The sequence below is a fragment of the Mugil cephalus genome, chromosome 17 (assembly GCF_022458985.1).
Source record: "Mugil cephalus isolate CIBA_MC_2020 chromosome 17, CIBA_Mcephalus_1.1, whole genome shotgun sequence".
NCBI classification, from domain to species: domain Eukaryota; kingdom Metazoa; phylum Chordata; class Actinopteri; order Mugiliformes; family Mugilidae; genus Mugil; species Mugil cephalus.
Genome location: NC_061786.1, coordinates 23,081,020 through 23,100,152, shown reverse-complemented (window position 1 = coordinate 23,100,152; position 19,133 = coordinate 23,081,020). Strand labels below are relative to the sequence as shown.

General features: G+C 42.5%; 1 protein-coding gene across 3 annotated transcripts in view; it reads right to left on the bottom strand.

Moving 5' to 3' along the window:
- mdga2a (MAM domain containing glycosylphosphatidylinositol anchor 2a) overlaps window positions 1–17,370 on the bottom strand; it is a 61,503-nt gene extending 44,133 nt beyond the window's left edge. For all 3 annotated transcript variants that reach the window (XM_047611730.1, XM_047611731.1, XM_047611732.1), the window contains exon 1: window positions 16,617–17,370. In XM_047611730.1, the coding sequence (XP_047467686.1) occupies window positions 16,617–16,689 (73 nt within the window). In that variant the 5' untranslated portion in view covers window positions 16,690–17,370. The remainder of the gene's footprint in view (window positions 1–16,616) is intronic.
- Window positions 17,371–19,133: the final 1,763 nt, after the last annotated feature.

Below are 19,133 nucleotides of genomic sequence, written 5' to 3'. Positions count from 1 at the left end.
CGCCAGGAATTTAGGGAGTTAGGAATCTAATCTAATCTTGGCCAAACTCCAGAGGAGACGAGGTCTTTACTAGATTCCTCCTCCTATTGTTGTGAGGGTGAATCGTGAGATAAATCGTCCCAGAGCAGCAGCAGCGTGAATCCATCTTAACCTTGATGCAACCTCAGCTTAAACTAAGCCAAGCCGCTGCAATGTGGCCGTGTAAACAAGTGTATTTCCTGACAACCCAAGTAAAACAAACGCTCACATGGAGTCAGCCTCAGGCCCGTTACAGTAGAGCAGGGAGTCTCTGAGGGCGTCAGCAGCTCGCCTCATTTAACCACTGTGTGTTTGTGTTTGATGTCGACTCACAGTGAGTCATCCTCCGGCAGAGTGGAGCTGTTCTGGCTTTTATTACGTTGTGGGGGCCAAGCTCTAGCAGAGCAATAACGCTGCTGGATCATACAACATGTCGAGAGTTTAAGTTAAAAAATTTGTGAATGTATTATTCATTATGTCAATGGAAGGTTCTCATTAACCTGCACTGGGTGAGAAGTTACTCAGGAAACAGGAAACACTTTGTGAAGATGGGAGAGTGGTCATCGACATGCGTGGACATTGCTTGAGGAGTCCCCCAGGGTTCAGTACTGGGTCCGCAATTGTTCATCCTTTGTATAAATGATATTTGCAAGGTATCAAAAATGTCACAAATATTTTTTGTTGTGGGGGATTTAAAGGAGCTACTGGAGATGATCACTGCAGGAATGGGAAAATTAAAGAGGTGATTTGACAGAAACATCATTAAATTTAAGTAAAGCTAAACTCATGTTATTTGGAAACTATAAAAGGGAAACTCAGGAGCAGGTGGAAGTAGAAGGTGTCAGTGTTGAAAGAGTCCATGAAAATAAGTTTCTTGGTGTAATAATAGATGACAAAATAAACTGGAAAGGAAATAACTGTCAAGAAGCATCTCAGAACTCAATAAGGCAAAAATATATTCTAACCACAAATCACTCAGACACATTCTCCACTGTTCACTGGTTTTACCATATTTAAACTACTGTGCAGAGGTTTGGGGCAATACTTGTAAATGTAAACTACAATCAGTATCAATACTATGACAAAAAGCCATAAGGATCATTCATGATGTCAGTTACAAAGATCACACAAATTCTGTTATGTACAAAGCAATAAACAACCTGCTTCCTGGAAATATTCATAAATAGTTTTTTTTAACAGAGATGGAGGTTATGATCTGAGGGGAGAGTACAGTTTAAAACATGTTGGTGTTGGGACGACATTAAAAAAGTTTTGTATTTCTGTATGTGGAGTGAAGCTGTGCAACGGGTCGAGTGCAGAGTCCAAACATGACCTAGATCAAAAGGCTGTAAAAAAAAATCTGGTTTTCACAGGGTCCTGTTAAACATGTAGTGTTAATATTGTTTTTGTAGTTTTGACTATTTTTATCACTGGCTTTTGGCAGCCACTTCCAAAATGTCCGCCCTCATGGATTTTATTTATTTTTTTGCAGGAAAATCTTTGCTAATTTTCAACGAGTTACATTAGCTACATAATTTATATTGTTACAAATATTTGAATATTTACATCATTGAAGCATCTTATAGTTACTTTATATTTTATATATTATGTTGTAGTAAATTCAGGTTGTTTATCAAATATGATTCAGCAGCTATATGTGGTATTTTACCTATTTTTTCTTATTTAATTTACATGATTTAAAATATTCAAATGTCATCTTATGAAATGCATCAATTTATTCCATATTTTTGGATTTTTCATATTATATTATACTTTATATTATTTTATTAGTTATTTTTCACAATTTCCTGTGAAATTGTCAGGCTTTATATTGCTAAACTTCATTCATACAAATTATAAAAAGAGTAAATAAAAATGTCCTGTAAGTACAATTATCAAAAAAATGAAGAAATTTAAATTGATGTCTTGGGACAGAGAACTAAGCACAGAGTTTAAACTGCTAGCGTCAGCTGATCTGATCTGAGACCAGCTGTTTCATCGAGTTAGTTTATTTATTCATGCTTCACTCTCGGTGTGTGAAGTAAAGATTCAGAAGGTCTTTCCTTCCTGCTGCTGTTAGACTTAACATGTGCAATATTATTACACCTCAAGGTTCAACACTTTCACTCACTATTCGTCGTTATTCGTGTTATGACCCAGTTACTCCTGGTCCATCTGTGCAATTCAATATTTTTGGTTCATATGCAAATACTATTTTATTATTTATCTTTTATATCCCCGACTCTTTACTCTTGATATTTTTCTGCCCCTTTGTATGCTGTTTTAAATTTGCAATTTCCGCATTGCAGGAAAACTAAAGGTTTTCTAATTCTGAAAACTAACGGGTAAATCCAGGATCTGCCCTGCATTCAAATCCGTCTCCACCCAACTCAGGTTCAACTCCGCCCCCGTCCTCTGATCTCAGGTCAGATTTAAAGTCACTGTTTTATTCATATTAAAAAAAGTGCCCCCCTCTCTCTCCGTCTCTGTTATGTAAGCTCTCTCGCTCTATTTCTGGAGTGGAGAATCTCTCCGAGGAAGCTGCCGAGTCAGTGGGACGCCTATAAATAACCGCTGATGCCTGATTGGCTGACAGCACAGAGCTGCTTCTGCATACGTAATGAGGCACACGGAGAGAAGAGGAATGAATGAACTCACTGCATCTGAACCGAGCCGTCACAATTAAATATGGAAAACGTGGCTCAGTGCTCTGGTTCCTAAACGCTGCTGGGCCTCTAGGTGTCCTGGAAGGAGGTTGTAGGGATGTTTAGGGACCTTCAAGGCATCTCAGTGTTTCCAGACAATGTGTTCCCAGTGTTGTTTGGAGGTTGAAATGCTTCTGTGGATTCATCAAGGTTCAGGACGTCCTGCAGAAGTTTGCATGAAGGGTTTAGTAGATCCTGAGCTCTAGAAGTTGTGGAGGAAGCTGCAGAAGTTGTTTCTGAAGGAGATCCCAGAATTCCTGGTATTGAGGAACTTCAAGAGGTGTAATGTTTTTCAAGAGATCTCCAGCCCCAGAGGAGGTTCTTCATGGTTCTTAGCGTCACTGAAATGTTTAAACAAAACCTGAAGACTTCTGAAAGTTTCTGTTTGAGACAATAGTCCTGAGATTCTTTACCAACATTTGAGGAGGTTCTGCCAATCCTTAAGGAAGCTTGCAGAAGGTTAAATATTAAATCCAAGAAGGTTAGCAAGGATAACAATCGGCCCTATTGGGGAATTTGGGCCCTGAGACATGATGAACTAGAGGAAAAGAGGTCCTTTAAGAAGTTGAAGTGTCCTTCAGGTTCCTCTGGGTTCAGGACGTCCTGCAGAAGTGTGTATGAAGATTTTAGTGGATCCCTCAATTTCTGGCATTTCCTTGACGAATTACAAGAGGTATAATGTTTTTCAAGAGATGTCCGGCCCCAGAAGAGGTTCTTCATGGTTCTTAATATCTATTGTGATGATTGAAATGTTTAGACAAAACCTGAAGACTCATTCAAGTAGCGTCCTCAGTTGTCAGATGCACTATGACCTGGATGACAGAGACAGACAGAAGTTCTAAATTCTCTAGAAGCTCTACGTTCTAGCATTCCTTGGAAAGTTCTGTAATCCTTGGAAGCTGGTTTTTGGGGGCGCTTGCATTAGGATTAATGTGAAATTAACATGAAGTGTTCCTCGGAGAAGGTTACAGAGGATATCAAGGATGGATTAAAGAATTAGGGCCCCGAGGGAACGGAGCGTATACGACGAGTAAGAGAAAGAGAGGTCCTTTAAGAGGCCGAAGGGTCCTTGACAAAGACTGTATTTAATGTCTTTGAGGGAGGGGGTGTAGATAATGAAGAGGGATAAGTGATGTGACAGGAGCATCGGTGCCGTTGCTATGGTTTCATATAGTGAAATCTATTACAATTTTTTGGTTCTTGCAGCTGATCAGAAGCCACAACTACTCTGATTTTTAAAAAATGAATAAACTAAAATCAGCGTCCAGGCCTGATGAGCTGGTTTCGCTGGTCGAGCCTCGTCCACAGCAGCAGCTTGTAAATACTGCAGTGAGCTTCCTCCTCGGCCCAGTAACCACAGAGCTGTTAACACCACGACGTATCTCACATCACGCTGTAATTATCAGAGGTGCTGCTGCAACGAGACGAGGCTGCAGCGCGTTAACGCCACATAACTCACATCACGGCTCAGAGAGACGAGAGGCGACCATTCATCTTCTCCGACGGAGGAGGAGAGAGAGGGAAGCAGTCAGGCGGAAAATTCACATTTTACAGTTTCATCGTCGTGAGTACGATGAGCGGAAACACACCGAGCTACAGGAAAGAGACGAGACGAAACGTTTCTCTCAAATAAAATCTATTAAGTCAAGACACATCTGCAGCGCGGCGTTCAGATCGATTCGATCAGTACGAGCGGCCGAGAGGGAAAACTCCAAACACGCATGTTGCATTCAATGAGTCAAAATGGCAAAGATCTAATTTACTTTAGTGAATGTTGACCAAGAAATGTGCAGAATATTAAACATGTTCTCTTCACTTGTTTCATTAGATCTTGAGATGTTGCCAGAAGATGTGGGGGAGGTTTCAGAAGCTGCTGCTGAAGGAAGTTCCCTCAAGGATCAATGTTTTTTGAAGAGGTTCTTCATGGTTCTTCATGTCTAATGTGATCACTGAAATGTTTAGACTCATTCAAGTAGCGTGCTCAGATATGACCTGAATGATGAAGACAACAAGTTCCAGTGCTGAAGCCCTCGGAGAGAAGATCTACTTTCCTTTAGTGAGTGCTGACCAAGAAACATGAGAATATTAAACATGTTTTGTTCACTTTACATTTTAAAAACAGTTTTGAGGTCAAAAAATCTTCCTCCCATGTAATAGTAGCTCCTCAAAGCTTCGTCGCCTCCCAGCTAATCGCGGTTCTTCCCGTTTCCCCTTTAGAGCGATGAACACGAAAAACATGTGTTCGTTATCAGTCATGTAATAATCAGCTGCAGAGCTCAGAGGTTTTGTATTTGATGACATTATCCCGGGCTTCGGAAAACTCTTGTCAGAGTATTTCCTGATATTTAAACAACTAAATGATTAACTGAAGAAAAAAAAAATAGCTGTGAGATTCACTGATGTCGATTTAATTGTGTTTTTGAGTTCATTCCCACGGCAGCGTATTAATGTGTTTGAAGTATTAAAGAGTCCTGAGAGGCATAAATGTTACGCTCTCTGCTTGTTCTCCATTTCATTATCAGTTTGTCTCATTAAATGTCAGCAGCAGTGATTATTTTATTTTTTCAGTTTTACTAATTATAATCAGAAGACATTAACAGCGTCAGTGGATCAGAAAGAAACGGCAACAATCAGCTAAAATACGGGAAGTTATTAAAAAAACTGTTGGAGACACATATCCTCACATTTATTCAGCGTCAACGGCTAAAAGATGCACAGTTAGTTTTTTTATTTTTCTGTCGAGACGTTTGTGCGACAGACTCATCAGCTAATGTCACTAATGAGTTTGTCTCCAGATGGTGTTAATTAGTGAATGGAGCTGCCGACTGCGACACAGCTCGGTCCACGACGGGACCCTGAGGACGACGAGCTCCTTATTCCCGTCGCTTGTGTTTGGGAAAACGCTGCCGTGTTTAACCCTTATAATGGTAGAAAGCTGCACTTCTTTCATGTTAACAGGTCAAAACTGATCCATGACTTCATCCAAAATAGTCAAAAAACAACGTTTATCATCCAATTTTATTTTTGACCTCTATTCGTATTGAACACTTGTAGTTTGACATATATCGTGTCGTGTCCCGTTGAACCTGACCTTCCTTTATTTTTTTAGACTTTTTTTTAAGAAATGTGCTTTAGTAAATAAAGTTTTGTCTGTCAGATCGCGTTTGGGTGCGTTTGTTTTGCTGTATCGGAGCCGTGGAGGTGGAGACAGCAAAGCGACTCTTCACGGCTCCGTGAGCTTCTCAGTTCGTCTACCAGCCAGGGTGACGGCTCCTTTTCTCTCCCACTAAACATTTGGGCGAAGAAATTAATCAACATGTCGCCTCAGATTTAGTTTAAGTCGGGCCCGGCCGAGCTGAGCGGTGGAGGAGAAGTAACGTATCTGACGAAGAGGAGGAGGAAGAGGAGATTCAGACCGAGGGACGTAGGAAAACTCCCCAGGTGTCATCGATATGAAGACGAGAGCTCGTCTCAAACAGTAGTAACAATAATAATAATAATAATAATACATTTTATTTGAAGGCACCTTTCTCTGCATTCAAGGACACTGTACAAAGATAAACATCAGATGGAACAAGTAGTTTTAAACAGAAAGGGGGAATGAATTGATGTTTCTGATTTGGGGAGGCAATGAATTCCAGATTGATGTGTCATAGGTGGAAGTAGGCAAACTGGTTATATTACTGATGTGGGACTGAATGGATGATGTTCCTGTCAAAGATGACACCCAGAAGTTTAGGGTGAACCAGGTTCTTATTTCAGAAATGCGGAGTGAGGAGGGAGGTGGGTGGGACAGTGGAGGAGGGTTGGTTTAGTGGTGAGGTAGAGCTGGTTGTCATCTGCGTAACAATGGACGTGAATATTAAATTTGAGATATTTAAGATAATAAAGATTTTTTTAGAGGATTGATGAAGAAGAGGAGGCTCCAGGACAGAGCCCTGAGGCACACCTGAAGTGATGGAGAATATAAAGGATTTGAGTTGAATGAATTGAGACATTTAACCTATTACAGATCGATGATGGTTTGAACTTTACTGTCACTCCCTCTGACTCTTGTTGACCTGAGTCAATCGTCACCACTTGTGTTTCCATTCCTTCTAGAAATGTTCAAAACCTAAATATCTCATAAAAAAATGGTAATGGAGATGTCTACATTTCGAGAAACATCTAAAACATTTTTACGCTCTCATGAGGTAGATTCTAAGACGTATTGATATCGACGTACAGATATTTTAACAAAACAAGAGAAATTTTCATCACTTTAGTAAATTCTCTAAAATATATATTAATATAATATTTTATTATATTAATATATTAAGACAAAAGGTTTGTTGGGCCAAATTTAATCCAGTGCTTACATGTCTATGAGCACACAATGAGTTAGATACGAGGTGAAAAACAATACTGGATGAAAAACTGCTGGATTAAGTCATGGGTCCAAGGTGTGGGCAGTTTTCTAACACATTAAATAAAGACTGAATAAAACTTTCAGGTGTTTACGAGGGCGACCCAGAGGCCACATTGCTGTAGTTTTAGATCGATGCCTCGTGTTACATGTTCAGCCTCTTTAACATGTGATCCATGTCACATCGATCAGGCCTGTTGTGGAGGAACTTTCCATCGTCTCCCTGACACAGATCTACATCCTCGCTGTGAATCAGTGTTTGCGCTTCAGGATGCAAAGAAAAACGTCTCCGACGTGAAATTTAATCCGTCATAACGAGTTCACGCTGATCTCCCCACAAGCTGCTACACTGCCCACACGTTGGAATGATTTTTATTAGTATCGTCCGTCGTATTTATAGCGTCATAAGAGCGGTGGATGTTATGATAAGATAAATAAAGATGAGGCTGTTTTGATCCCTAAAGGGAAATTTAGGTTTTACAAAAGCAGGAAACAGCAACATAAAAGTCAGATAAAAAAAACTGAACAAAGTAAGCGGGAAGTGAGTTAAAAGGAAGAAAGGTTGAATAAAACTTTGGATCTCATGAATGTCATGAGGTATTGCTCGTTGGTATTATAGGTATTACAGGTATTACAGGTATTGCTCTAAACAAATATTGCACAGAAGTTACACAATGAGCTAAAATATATTAACTGCACTTGAGGAAAAGGCCAGAATTATTTCTCAGGGTGAAATGATGAATATGTACATTTCCCTGAAAACTGGAGGAAACTCTGCAGCAGCGCTAAGAAATGCTGATGTTAAAGAGTCTGACTGCAATAAATAATGAAGAGAACTTCCCTTTCGAGACTTTCAACCTTTTACCAAATGAATCCACTCAACTGAAGTTCAGATTTATTCATATTAGAACCCAGAACCTTCCTCCTGATGCTAAACACGGCTAAAGGTTGCTAACGTGACCAGTTTCAGTTTTACGTGTTCAAATTCTTTATTTTAATGTTTGTGGACTTGTCTTTGGGATTTTTCTCTGTCTCTCTGTGGACATTTATAATCTCTTTGTGGATATTATTAGTCTTTTTTGTGGACATCGTGTCTCTTGTCGTTCATGAGAAGCTCCTCCGTGGATGTTATGAGTCTCTTTATGGACATTTCTCCTCTGGATTAATGAAAGTCAGACATCCAGAAGGAACGAGGCGACAGAAACAAATAACAGAGGTGATTTTATCGCCACATTCTGCCCTCGACTTTCATCCTTTTTAAAAAAACGAGGACGAGGGCCTGGACTTTATCGAACGTCTCTGCACATGAACAACAGATGTGCGTCGTGTCGCCGAGGATCAGCTGCGAGGCTTTCGGGAGTTTGTGAAGATCAAAGCCAGAGCAAACATTAACGTGCAGCGGCATCACGGCGGCTCATCTTCAGCGGCAGAAATCCCACCTTGGGGAGACTTATCTCCCCCAGTGTGAGGATTAAGGCCATGTTTGGAGAATAATACGAAGCGTACAGTGTGTTTATGTAAGCTGTCGGCCTGTGAGCTCTGCAGACTCGTTCACTCTCCATCCTCCAGCGGCTGCAGGAGGAGGAGAAGAATCAGCTGGAGACGATCACTTCTGCAACTTCTCAGTACGAAAAATAGCCGACTCAATGCTGCTTCACAGCTACAAGTCACGATCAATAAGTAGCATTTGAACGCACCACAAAGACAATAGCAAACGGCGAAATGGTGCAAACTACACCTGAGAGGAAATACGTCTTCATACCTGCAGGTGGCAGTAGTCTGGATTCATAATTTACACGATGAAACAGGAGGAGTTACTATTAGCAAGGTAAGAGCTAGGAAGAGTCACCATTAGCTAAGAGCTAGGAAGCTAGGAAGAGCTACTAGTAGTTAAGCACCTAAAAAGTCCCAGCTACTATTAGCTGGGAGGCTAGTAAGCTAGGAAGAGCTGCTATTAGCTGGGAGGCTAGAAAACGCTATTAGCTGAGTGGCTATGAAGACCTACTATTAGCGACGATGCTAGGAAGAGCTACTGTTAGCTGGGAGGCTAGGAAGAGCTACTATTAGCTACGAGCTAGGAAGCTAGAAAGAGCTACTAGTAGCTAAGCACCTAAAAAGTCCCAGCTACTACTGGCTGAGAGGCTAGAAAACACTACTAGCTGCCGTTTTTGCAGATGTTGGTAAGTTGTTTTTACGGGAGGAAGGAGGTGGGAGGAGGTGGGAGGAGTAGGAGGGAGGAGGGGGAGGGAGAAGGAGGGAGGAGGTAGGAGGAGGAGGTGGGAGGAGGAGGAGGAGGAGGGAGGAGGAGGAGGGAGGAGGAGGAGTAGGAGGGAGGAGGAGGTGGGAGGAGGAGGAGGAGGAGGAGGAGGGAGGAGGAGGCCAGCATCGCTCCCAGTAATCTGCAGCGCTCCATCCTCATTACGGCACATTAACACTTATTAACACGGTAAACCCTCAGCTAATGGCTTGATAAACACAGGAACACATCGGGAGGAAGGAAGGGGGGAGGAAAGGGGGGAGGAAAGGGGGGAGGAAAGGGTGAGGGGAGGGCAGTGGCGTTTCCACATCTGGGAGACAGAAGGTAATTAAGAAACAATTATAATTAATCCCCATTTCCCAGAGAAGTTAACGCGAGAACAGGTCAAATACGCAGAGTTAATGATTTTATCAAAGAGGAGGAAGTGAACGTTCATGTCTTCACACATTCACTCATTTACTGAATCATTTAAAAACAACCACCTCCAAGCTAGAAAACATCTAAAGATCTCAGTCTAAACAGATCATTTACAGTTAACTAGTTTAACATTCAGCCACTTTACATTCTGTTTGCTTTCCACAGCATCAGAGCTGCTTTTATTTCATAAACTACCTTCAGGGACACAAACTCCCATAATTTAAACATTATTCCTCACTTCAATTAACATGCAGGTCACCAGCCTGTTTAAATGTTCCCTTTTAAAGATGCTCCTCTTTGCTCCGACATGTTTCCTGCTCTTTTATTTCCCGCTTTGTCATATTTCTTTACTTTCCTTTGATGCCGCTCTTTTTGCAGACGTTAATACGTTCTTATATAAATCACTGCAGCTATTGTCTCGATTCTGATGTTTCAATCCAATCCAACTTTATTTATAAAGCACTTTAAAACAACCACAGAGCTGCACAGTGAATAAAAGACACTAAACAAGAGATATAACAACTGGCAGGTTGGGATAAATAAAGTAAAATAAATAGAAATACATATAATATCTGTAAAATCAAAGTTATGCTATGCTAATGTTTGTGTACGAGCTATTGGACACTTGAATACAGTCATTTCTATTCTCTAGTTCTCTATCTATTCTATTTTAAATCTAATCTTAGTGTAACTTTAAACCAACATCAACCTAAACTTGAGCTTTAACTGTAACTTTAAATAAACTGTGAAGTTGTGAGTTGAGCTGAGCGTCTCCAGATTGGCGCCGAGGGACGGGATTAATCCAAAACTTCCGGATTACAGTGGAACGCCGGTCGGTTCTCAGCTCGAACGCCGATGTGCAGATAATAAAGCGCCTGTGGCTGTTCTTTAGTGTGATTATGTCTGAGACAGTGAAGTGTGGAGGTACGAAGCCCTCGGGACAGATAACACCTCGGTGTTACGCTGTGCTCGGGCTGCAGGGGGCGTCGTTTCTGTGGGACGACGCCAAAACCAGTGAGCGAGCAGCAGATCAGCTGTTTGACCTTTTCCGTCTAAATGAGCTTTAACTGGATCAAGAGTTGATGAGGCAGAAAATGAGGCCGTATGGCTGTGAAATCAGATCAGTATCACCACCGACAAATCAAACGGCGCAGTGACAGACTGATGATGATGATGACGGTGATGATGATGATAAAGAGGATGCAGCCGTCTGAGGATTACAGCAGCTGATCTGCGGGACTCTAACCGGGTTCACACTCACGGCAATAAGTCATTTCTTCAGTTTCATTAAGTCAGAGGGACGTGGGGTCGAGTCCAGGCGGCGTTAAACACCGAGACGATGACACAAAACGAGAGCTAAAACTAATACGATAAAAACTATGAGGAAATATTAACGAGACCAGACCAGAATGTTACTTGATGTGATGAGATGTTATTTAACTCGTCATGTGATCGGATAAAAGACGTCAGCCTCCATCATAGCCAACAAGCTAACGATGAAGCTAAATTAGTCTTTTTTTAATCTGTAACGTCTGATCCAACCTTTTTAAAAAAGTAAAGTGAATAGTTGAGTTTTTTAACAAACTTTTTTCAGACTGAAGGAAACAAAGAAGAAGTAGATGAACTAAGAACTGGGAGCTTCACGTTTTCCTTCTCTCTAAATAAATAACCAGATGATTTGGATGTGAGTTCGGATCTCGTCCTCAGGCCTGATTAGAACCAAAAGACGAGTCTCCACTAACGCGGCTGGTAAATCTTTTTATTGAGCTGCAGAGAGCAGCTGCTGCACAGTCGCTGTGGATTAGTTGTTAAACGTCCTGCTGATTGTACAAACCTTAAACGCAGCACGAGGTCCATGTGACGCAACGCTGAGAAACGTCTGTTCTGGATCCGTGACGTGACGACTTCTTCTTCTTCTTCTTCTTCTTCTTCTTCTTCTTCTTCTTCTTCTTCTGAGTCAAAAGCTTCTAACCATGGAGGAAGTTCTTCAGGGTCTGGACTCGTCTAAACCTCCACAGACGTGATCATCAGATACTTGACATGAACTTTAAACTGTCTGACCTGGTTCAGTGATTCTGGGCTTTTAGAAAAGAGCCGACAAATAAAATGAATCATTATTATTATTATTATTATGAACTGGTCGTTGTTTCTCCTCCTCTTCTTCCTCCTTCCTTTCGCTTTCTTTTCTTCTTCCTCTCCTTCATCTTCCACTTCCTCATCTCCCTATTTCTCCTCTTCCTCTTTTTCTTCTCCCTCATTCCCTCCTTCTCCTCTTTCTTTGTCTTCCTCCTTCTCTTTCATCCTTCTTCCTCTCCTTCATCTTTCTCCTCCTTTTCTCCCCTTCCTCCTCTTCCTCCCTCTCCTTACCCTTTTCTTCTCCGTCCATTCCCTCCTCCACTTCTTCTTCTTACGTCCTCTTTCTCTTTCTCTTTCCTTCCTCCACCTCCACCTCCTCTCCTTCCTCTTCCTCTTCCTTCTCCTCTTCACCAATTCATCCTCTTTTTCCTCTTCTTCCTGTCTCCTCTTTCTCATCTTCATCCTTCTCTTCTTCTTCTTCTCCTCTCATTCTCCTGCCCAGTGATAAACCAGATAATCAGCCTGAAACTAAATCTCTTTGACGTCTGAGGCTTTAAATGACGAGTCATAAAACCATCAGATGAATAAATACGTCCATGTTTAACGTTTCCAGACGTTGCAGCTGCAGTGTCAACAGTTATTAAAACCATTTTCCTAAAAGTTTGAAGAAAACACATTTTTAAAGACGTGTGAAATCTTAATCTAATCCACCATCGGACTAATTCGTTAATCGATTAATGGTCTCAGCTCTGCTCGTTCGTTAAGCCTCCGCTGAGCATTTCCACCGAAAACCAACCAAACGACCAGCCTCCATTCACCAGATGTGGAACTAACACACAGATGTTGCGTCCTAATCCCTTCCTCCCTTCCTCCTTTCCTCCCTTCCTCCCTTCCTCCCTCCGTCCTGTTGTATCCGTGCTGTCGACACGATTATTGGCAAAAAAACAAGTGGATTCTCCATCTCTGCGCAGTGACGTCAGACCAATAAACTCTGTGGATGTAAGTAACCGTGGATGTGATGTAATACGCCTCCTCTCCCTCTAATCTGAGACATATAAGATTACCCGTAATCTGCTGACGTCCTGCAACACAAACTCCGCTCAGCTGGGAAAACCCACACAGGAAACACACACGCTGTCGCTGCCATTTTACAGAGACACTCAGTCATTGTGTAGGAGATTAAAAAAAAAAAAAAAAAAAAATCTGCCTGAAAACTACATTTCAGTTCGGATGTGATGCAACATTAGGGATTTAAAGTGCAGCATTTAATCTGACAATTTATTAAATGTTACAGGTTATTTTACATGTTTCTAAGTGTTAAAGTACAACCAACCTTAATATAATAATATCTCACATTTCATAGCTGAAATTAAAGTTGGAACGTTGCAGCAGTGACTAAAAAGATGATTTCACTGAAAACGTAACATAATTATTCTATAATGCTACCTGAACGTGGTTAGAAGCACAGCCTGTATATAAATATGTACCACACGTCTCCACCGCCTCTCATTGGCTGAACGGCTGCAATTTTCCCAGAGACACAAGTGACAACCTGTGAGTTCGATGCCCCGCCCACACTTCCTCCACACGCACAATGCCCCGCCCACACTTCCTCCAGACTCACAATGCTCCGCCCACACTTCCTCCAGACTCACAATGCTCCGCCCACACTTCCTCCACACTCACAATGCTGCGCCCACACTTCCTCCACACTCACAATGATCCGCCCACACTTCCTCCAGACTCACAATGCTGCGCCCACACTTCCTCCACACTCACAATGCCCCGCCCACACTTCCTCCACACGCACAATGCCCCGCCCACACTTCCTCCACACTCACAATGCTCCGCCCACACTTCCTCCACACGCACAATGCCCCGCCCACACTTCCTCCACACTCACAATGCCCCGCCCACACTTCCTCCACACTCACAATGCTCCGCCCACACGTCCTCCAGACTCATGACGACTATACTTCCACCAATTAAGAAATGTTGAGTTATACATTTTACTGTATTTTTACAACGTTCACGGTCCTGAGCGGTTGTCATGACAACTGGTGGTTGCCATTATGTCACATCCTGTCTCTATAGCATCATCATACCATGAACTAAAACTAAATGTATCCAAAAAAAATTAAACGAACAAAAAATGACTGGATATCGTAAAAACAGATTTTTTTCCTAATTACCCTCAATAAATCTGAACTTTTGTTGAATTGTACCGTTCTTCATTCACAGATAAATGATACATAAAGTTTAAAGTTTAAATTCAAATAACTTTATTCATGACCAGAACAGAATTGGTTGTTTGTATTTTTTCTGTACATATTTTTTTTGTACATATAGTTCATATGTGTTTTATTTAAATGTCTGTGTATAATATTTGTGCCTGTTAAACACCGAGTCTCCTTATGACTATAAAGACTTTTGCTTCGTGACTGATTCTTGACTCTTAAAATAAAGTGGTTGTATTAAAGTGCACATTATCTCCCACTCCTGAACAACAACAACAACAACAACAACAACAGCAGCGGCAGGAAGGATGAGGAACAGATGCCCACGAGCAAACAAAACCTAAGCAGCTTATTCCCGTCAAAATAACTGGTGGGATAAATTATTTGAGATGGTCACGTCTGCCTCTGGAGCTTTGATTTCTTCAGGTACAGCCGAGGAAATCTGAGCTCAAAATATCATATCTCTGTCCCCAGGTGTGTTTCCATCCACCTGTTCGTTTTAATTTTTCACTCTCTGAATACGACCTACATGAGCCCCGACACGAAGCAGATGGTCTTTCACCTCGTTCCGTTATTTTTAGGGAAAGATGGACGACCTGTGTTGCATCTGAATTAAACTAAAGGTACAGAAATGTCCAGCTAATAATAGCTCTTCATAGCCTTCTAGCGGATAGTAGCTTTTCCTAGCCTACCAGCTAACAGTAGCTCTTCCTAGCCTCGAAGCTAAGAGTAGCTCTTTCTTGCCTCCCAGTTAATAGTCCTAGCCTATCAGTTAATAGTCCTAGCCTACCAGCTCGTAGTAGCTCTTCCTAACCTACCAGTTAACAGTAGCTCTTCCTAGCCTCCCAGCTAACAGTAGCTCTTCCTTGCCTACCAGCTAACAGTAGCTTTTCCTAGCCTCCCAGCTAACAGTAGCTCTTCCTAGCCTACCAGCTAACAGTAGCTCTTCCTAGCCTCCCAGCTAACAGTAGCTCTTCCTTGCTTACCAGCTAACAGTATCTCTTCCTAGCCTACCAGCTAACAGCAGCTCTTCCTAATCTTTCAGCTAACAGTATTTCTTCCTAGCCTCCTAGCTAACAGTAGCTCTTCCTAGCCTACCAGCTAACAGTAGCTCTTCCTAGCCTACCAGCTAACAGTAGCTCTTCCTAGCCTACCAGCTAACAGTAGCTCTTCCCGTTTCTCCTTCTAAACTATGAGTTTTATTTTGAAGCTTTTCTCACTCTGCAGAAAACAAAACTGTGTTGTGTAGAGAACAAATGGACTATTTAAGGTCTATTTTAAAATGAGTGCTTATTATTTTTCCTGACAGAAAATAATCAGATGACAGACAAATAAAATAAAAAGTAGCCTGATTAATCTCCTAGAGCCCGAGGTGCCAATTAACTATGTTTATAAGTCTGTCCTTCAATATTTCAAACCCAAATTTAGCCTTTAGTTTAGTTTATGGCGATTGTCCAACATTTTCACAGTCGTCTTTTTATTTGTTGCAGTGCAGCTTTAATATTCCAGCAATAATCCGAAAAGGGGAAAGTGAGTCACCTTAAAGCTCTCGAGTGTAATTCACAGAATAATTTTGGTCGTTCAGCAGCGAAGCTCGACAATAAAAGAAATATCAGAACATCACAAACTGATTTATGGAAGTTAAACTGATCGACCTCGACCTGTTGATGAAAACCGTGACATGTTGTGGGAGGAATAATCCCAAACCGACGTTTACTGACATTATCTGAAAGCTGTTGCTTTACATGAAGGTTTGGTTCTTACATTGAGGAGAAGAATCTTCCAGAGAGAGTTTATCTCAGCGTTGGAGGAGCAGATCATTTCTGGAGTAGAGAACCTCCTCTCTCCACATTAACTTAGACAGAAAGATTTATTGGACTGAATCCAGTCGACTCCAGGAGAAGACAAGGAAACACTTTAGGGACCAACTCCAGGACATTTAGACTCAGATTTAGACTCAGATCGGGACAAACCCTCCGTTTCACCTCCAGACTACGAGATGTGTCCGTGGTAGAAATCTTTTAAGTGAAGCTGCTGTTCCTGATTTTCTTCCATGAATCGTTTTGGGACATTTCTGCATCGACTCTCGGTTTCATTATTTTTACTTTTGAGCATTTCTGGATCGTGGTTTTTACCAACACACACAGAAGTTGCATCAGGATGGAAATCTAACCTAAGAGCAACGTCCATAGATAGAAGGAAGGAAGTGAGGAAGGAAGGAAGGAAAAGAGGAAGGAAGGAAGGAAGGAAGGAAGGAATAGATAGATAGATAGATAGATAGATAGATAGATAGATAGATAGATAGATAGATAGATAGATAGATGTTATTAATAAAATAAAGACCATTTCCAGACATTTTCCAGCCTCCTACCTGTTGTGCCTTGAGTCCCTGACAAGGTCAACCTGGTGCCGGTGTTAGTCCGGGTTAAACGCCGTTTAGGTGCTAAATTATTTAATTTTTCCCATCACATTTTATGCCAGTATTTTAATGCCGTCCTTACCGTACACGCCCTGGCCGTGGACTCCCTGCAGGAAGCCGGTGAACAGCCACAGGAGACCGAACACTAGACCCATCTTCACATCCTCCTCAGGCCGCCGCGCCGCTCCGCTCCCCCCGGGGAGGAGGTCCTCAGGTCGGCTTCCCGTCGCTGCTTCTGCCGCTGCTGCCTCCTCCTCCTCTTCCTCCGCTCCGGACGGCGTCCTCCCTCCTCACGGAATCCGGCCCGGTGACCGGTTCTCATCCACAAACCCCAAAGCTCCCCCCCTCCTCTTCCTCCCCGACCACCACCACCACCACCACCACCACCGCCGCCGCCTCCTCCAGCCCCAGCAGCACAGCCCGGTCCCCGGTCAGATGCGGCGGTCAGCTCCGGTCATACCGCAGCTAACGGGAGCTAAAAAACGGCCGGTAGAGAACCGAGCAGGTGCCTCAGCGGCGTCTCCTTGGTGGTGACATTGTGGGGAAAAAGCATTTAAATTGAAGAAAAAGCTGTTTTAAAAAGCTGTCGTGGGAAGTTCCTCCGCCGGCCGAGCGGGGCTGGTGGCGCCTGGGTCACCGCAGAGCTGCGTCCATCATCCCGGGGAGAAGCGGCACCAGCTCCGCGTCCGGTCCTGGTTCACAGCGGCTCGTCGCGGCCCCCTCAGGCCGGGATGGAGGGATGGATGGAGGGAGGGAGGGAGGGAGGAGGAGGAGGAGGGGGGAGAAAGAAGAAGAAGAAGAAGAAGAAGAAGAGGAGGAGGAGGAGGAGAGAGTCGTGGCTCCGTGATTCCGCCGTGAGCTCCGGCGAAGATGAAGAAGGAGGAGGAGGAGGAGGTGGAGGCGGAGGAGGAGGAGGAGGCGGTGAGTCCGGTCCGCTCCTCCGTGGGTTTTAACGGTCGGTCAGAGACGTCACCGAGCGAACCCGAGCGAACCCGAACGAAACCGAGCGAAGCCGAGTGGTAATGTGTCATTGGCAAAAGAGCCGATTCCCGGTAGTGAATCAGAAGAGCCGATTCCCAACGAGAAAGAGGAAGTGGCCAGAGCTCTGACATGAAACCAGGGACATTTACAGCTCTGAGATGATAATAATAATAAAAAGAAAGAAATAAAGAAGAAGAATTAAATGTTGTCAAGATAAGAATCATCAATACTAAAGCAGAAAAACGCTACTACCAAAGGGACAAGTCACAGCTCTGGTTTTCTGCTGCGACACAAATAAATCACATTAACCCGTCAAAGGCATCAGATTTTTTCTCAATAAATTTATACCATTTGTTTACTGAGTTTTTTTTTTCTATTTTTTCTCGTGTGGATTTGATTGCAGCGTTGTTAATATGTTTGCACAATTAAAGTTTTATTGAAATATTGAGCAAATGTAAGATTTTTTGTTACAGACTAACTGCACAAATGAGACAATTCTAAGGCTTCACATAAAAACACTGAAAACAACACACAAACCGTATAAACCAGGGTTCGACAACCTTCAACACTCAAAGAGCCATTTGGAAAGAAAACACTGGGAGCCACAAAACCCCTCTGACATCTAAAATGAAGATAACACTGCATATATCGTGTTCACCTCTATACTAGGACCATAGTGTGTTGCATTTATGAAATGAAATAACTGCTACAGAGAAAACGAAATTGCATTTATGTAACATAACAGGGATTTATCCGTGGTTGTCTTACCTGGGGCTGGACCTGCCGGCGGGTGTCGCACGTCGCCAGTTGTGACGTATATTTTGAGCGACAAAAATTTAAATACATTTTATTTTAATGTTAAAAATCACCATCAATTCAAATTTAGAATTATATTTAAAAAAAAACTAAAATCAAACGCAAATCAAAACGCACTAAAATCAAAATACATTTGAATTAAATACTCGACAGCAACTAGTAAATGTGCTGCAATGCATTGTGGGAGTTCAGCGTTTTTTGGTTGTTTGATGTTATAACCGTGAGTGTGGTGTGGCGTTCAGTGTCATTCAGTGTCATTCAGTTGTTGTGTAGCTCTCGCTCGTTCACCGATGACTGACTAGTTTCCGCTATTCTGAGACAGTTAACGTAAAAAAGTGAACGGCTTTTATCAGTGTCCTTGCTCCGCACCGCTCGCCACAGAGAGCCGCAACAGAGGAACGAAGGAGCCGCAACAAAGGAACGAAGGAGCCGCAACAAAGGAACGAAGGAGCCGCAACAGAGGAACGAAAGAGCCGTGGGTTACCGACCTCTGGTATCAACGATAATTAACAAAGAGCCGTTCGGGAGTCGAAAGGGTCGATTCCTCTTTGGGAGCCGTGGTAAAAGAGTCGACTCTGAGAAAATTGTCGAACTTCCCATCACTACCGCTCAGCTTCGACTTCAACGATCATCGACGACGACCATTTCAGAATAAAACACCTTTAGCGAAACTTTTTTTAGGACACAAACAAATAGACACAGCCCCTGTAACTTATTTAAGCCTTTCCTTGTCTTCCTTGTCTTCTCCTAGAGTTAACTGTGAGTCCAATAAATTAATAAATATTTTTGTAATGTAGTGTGA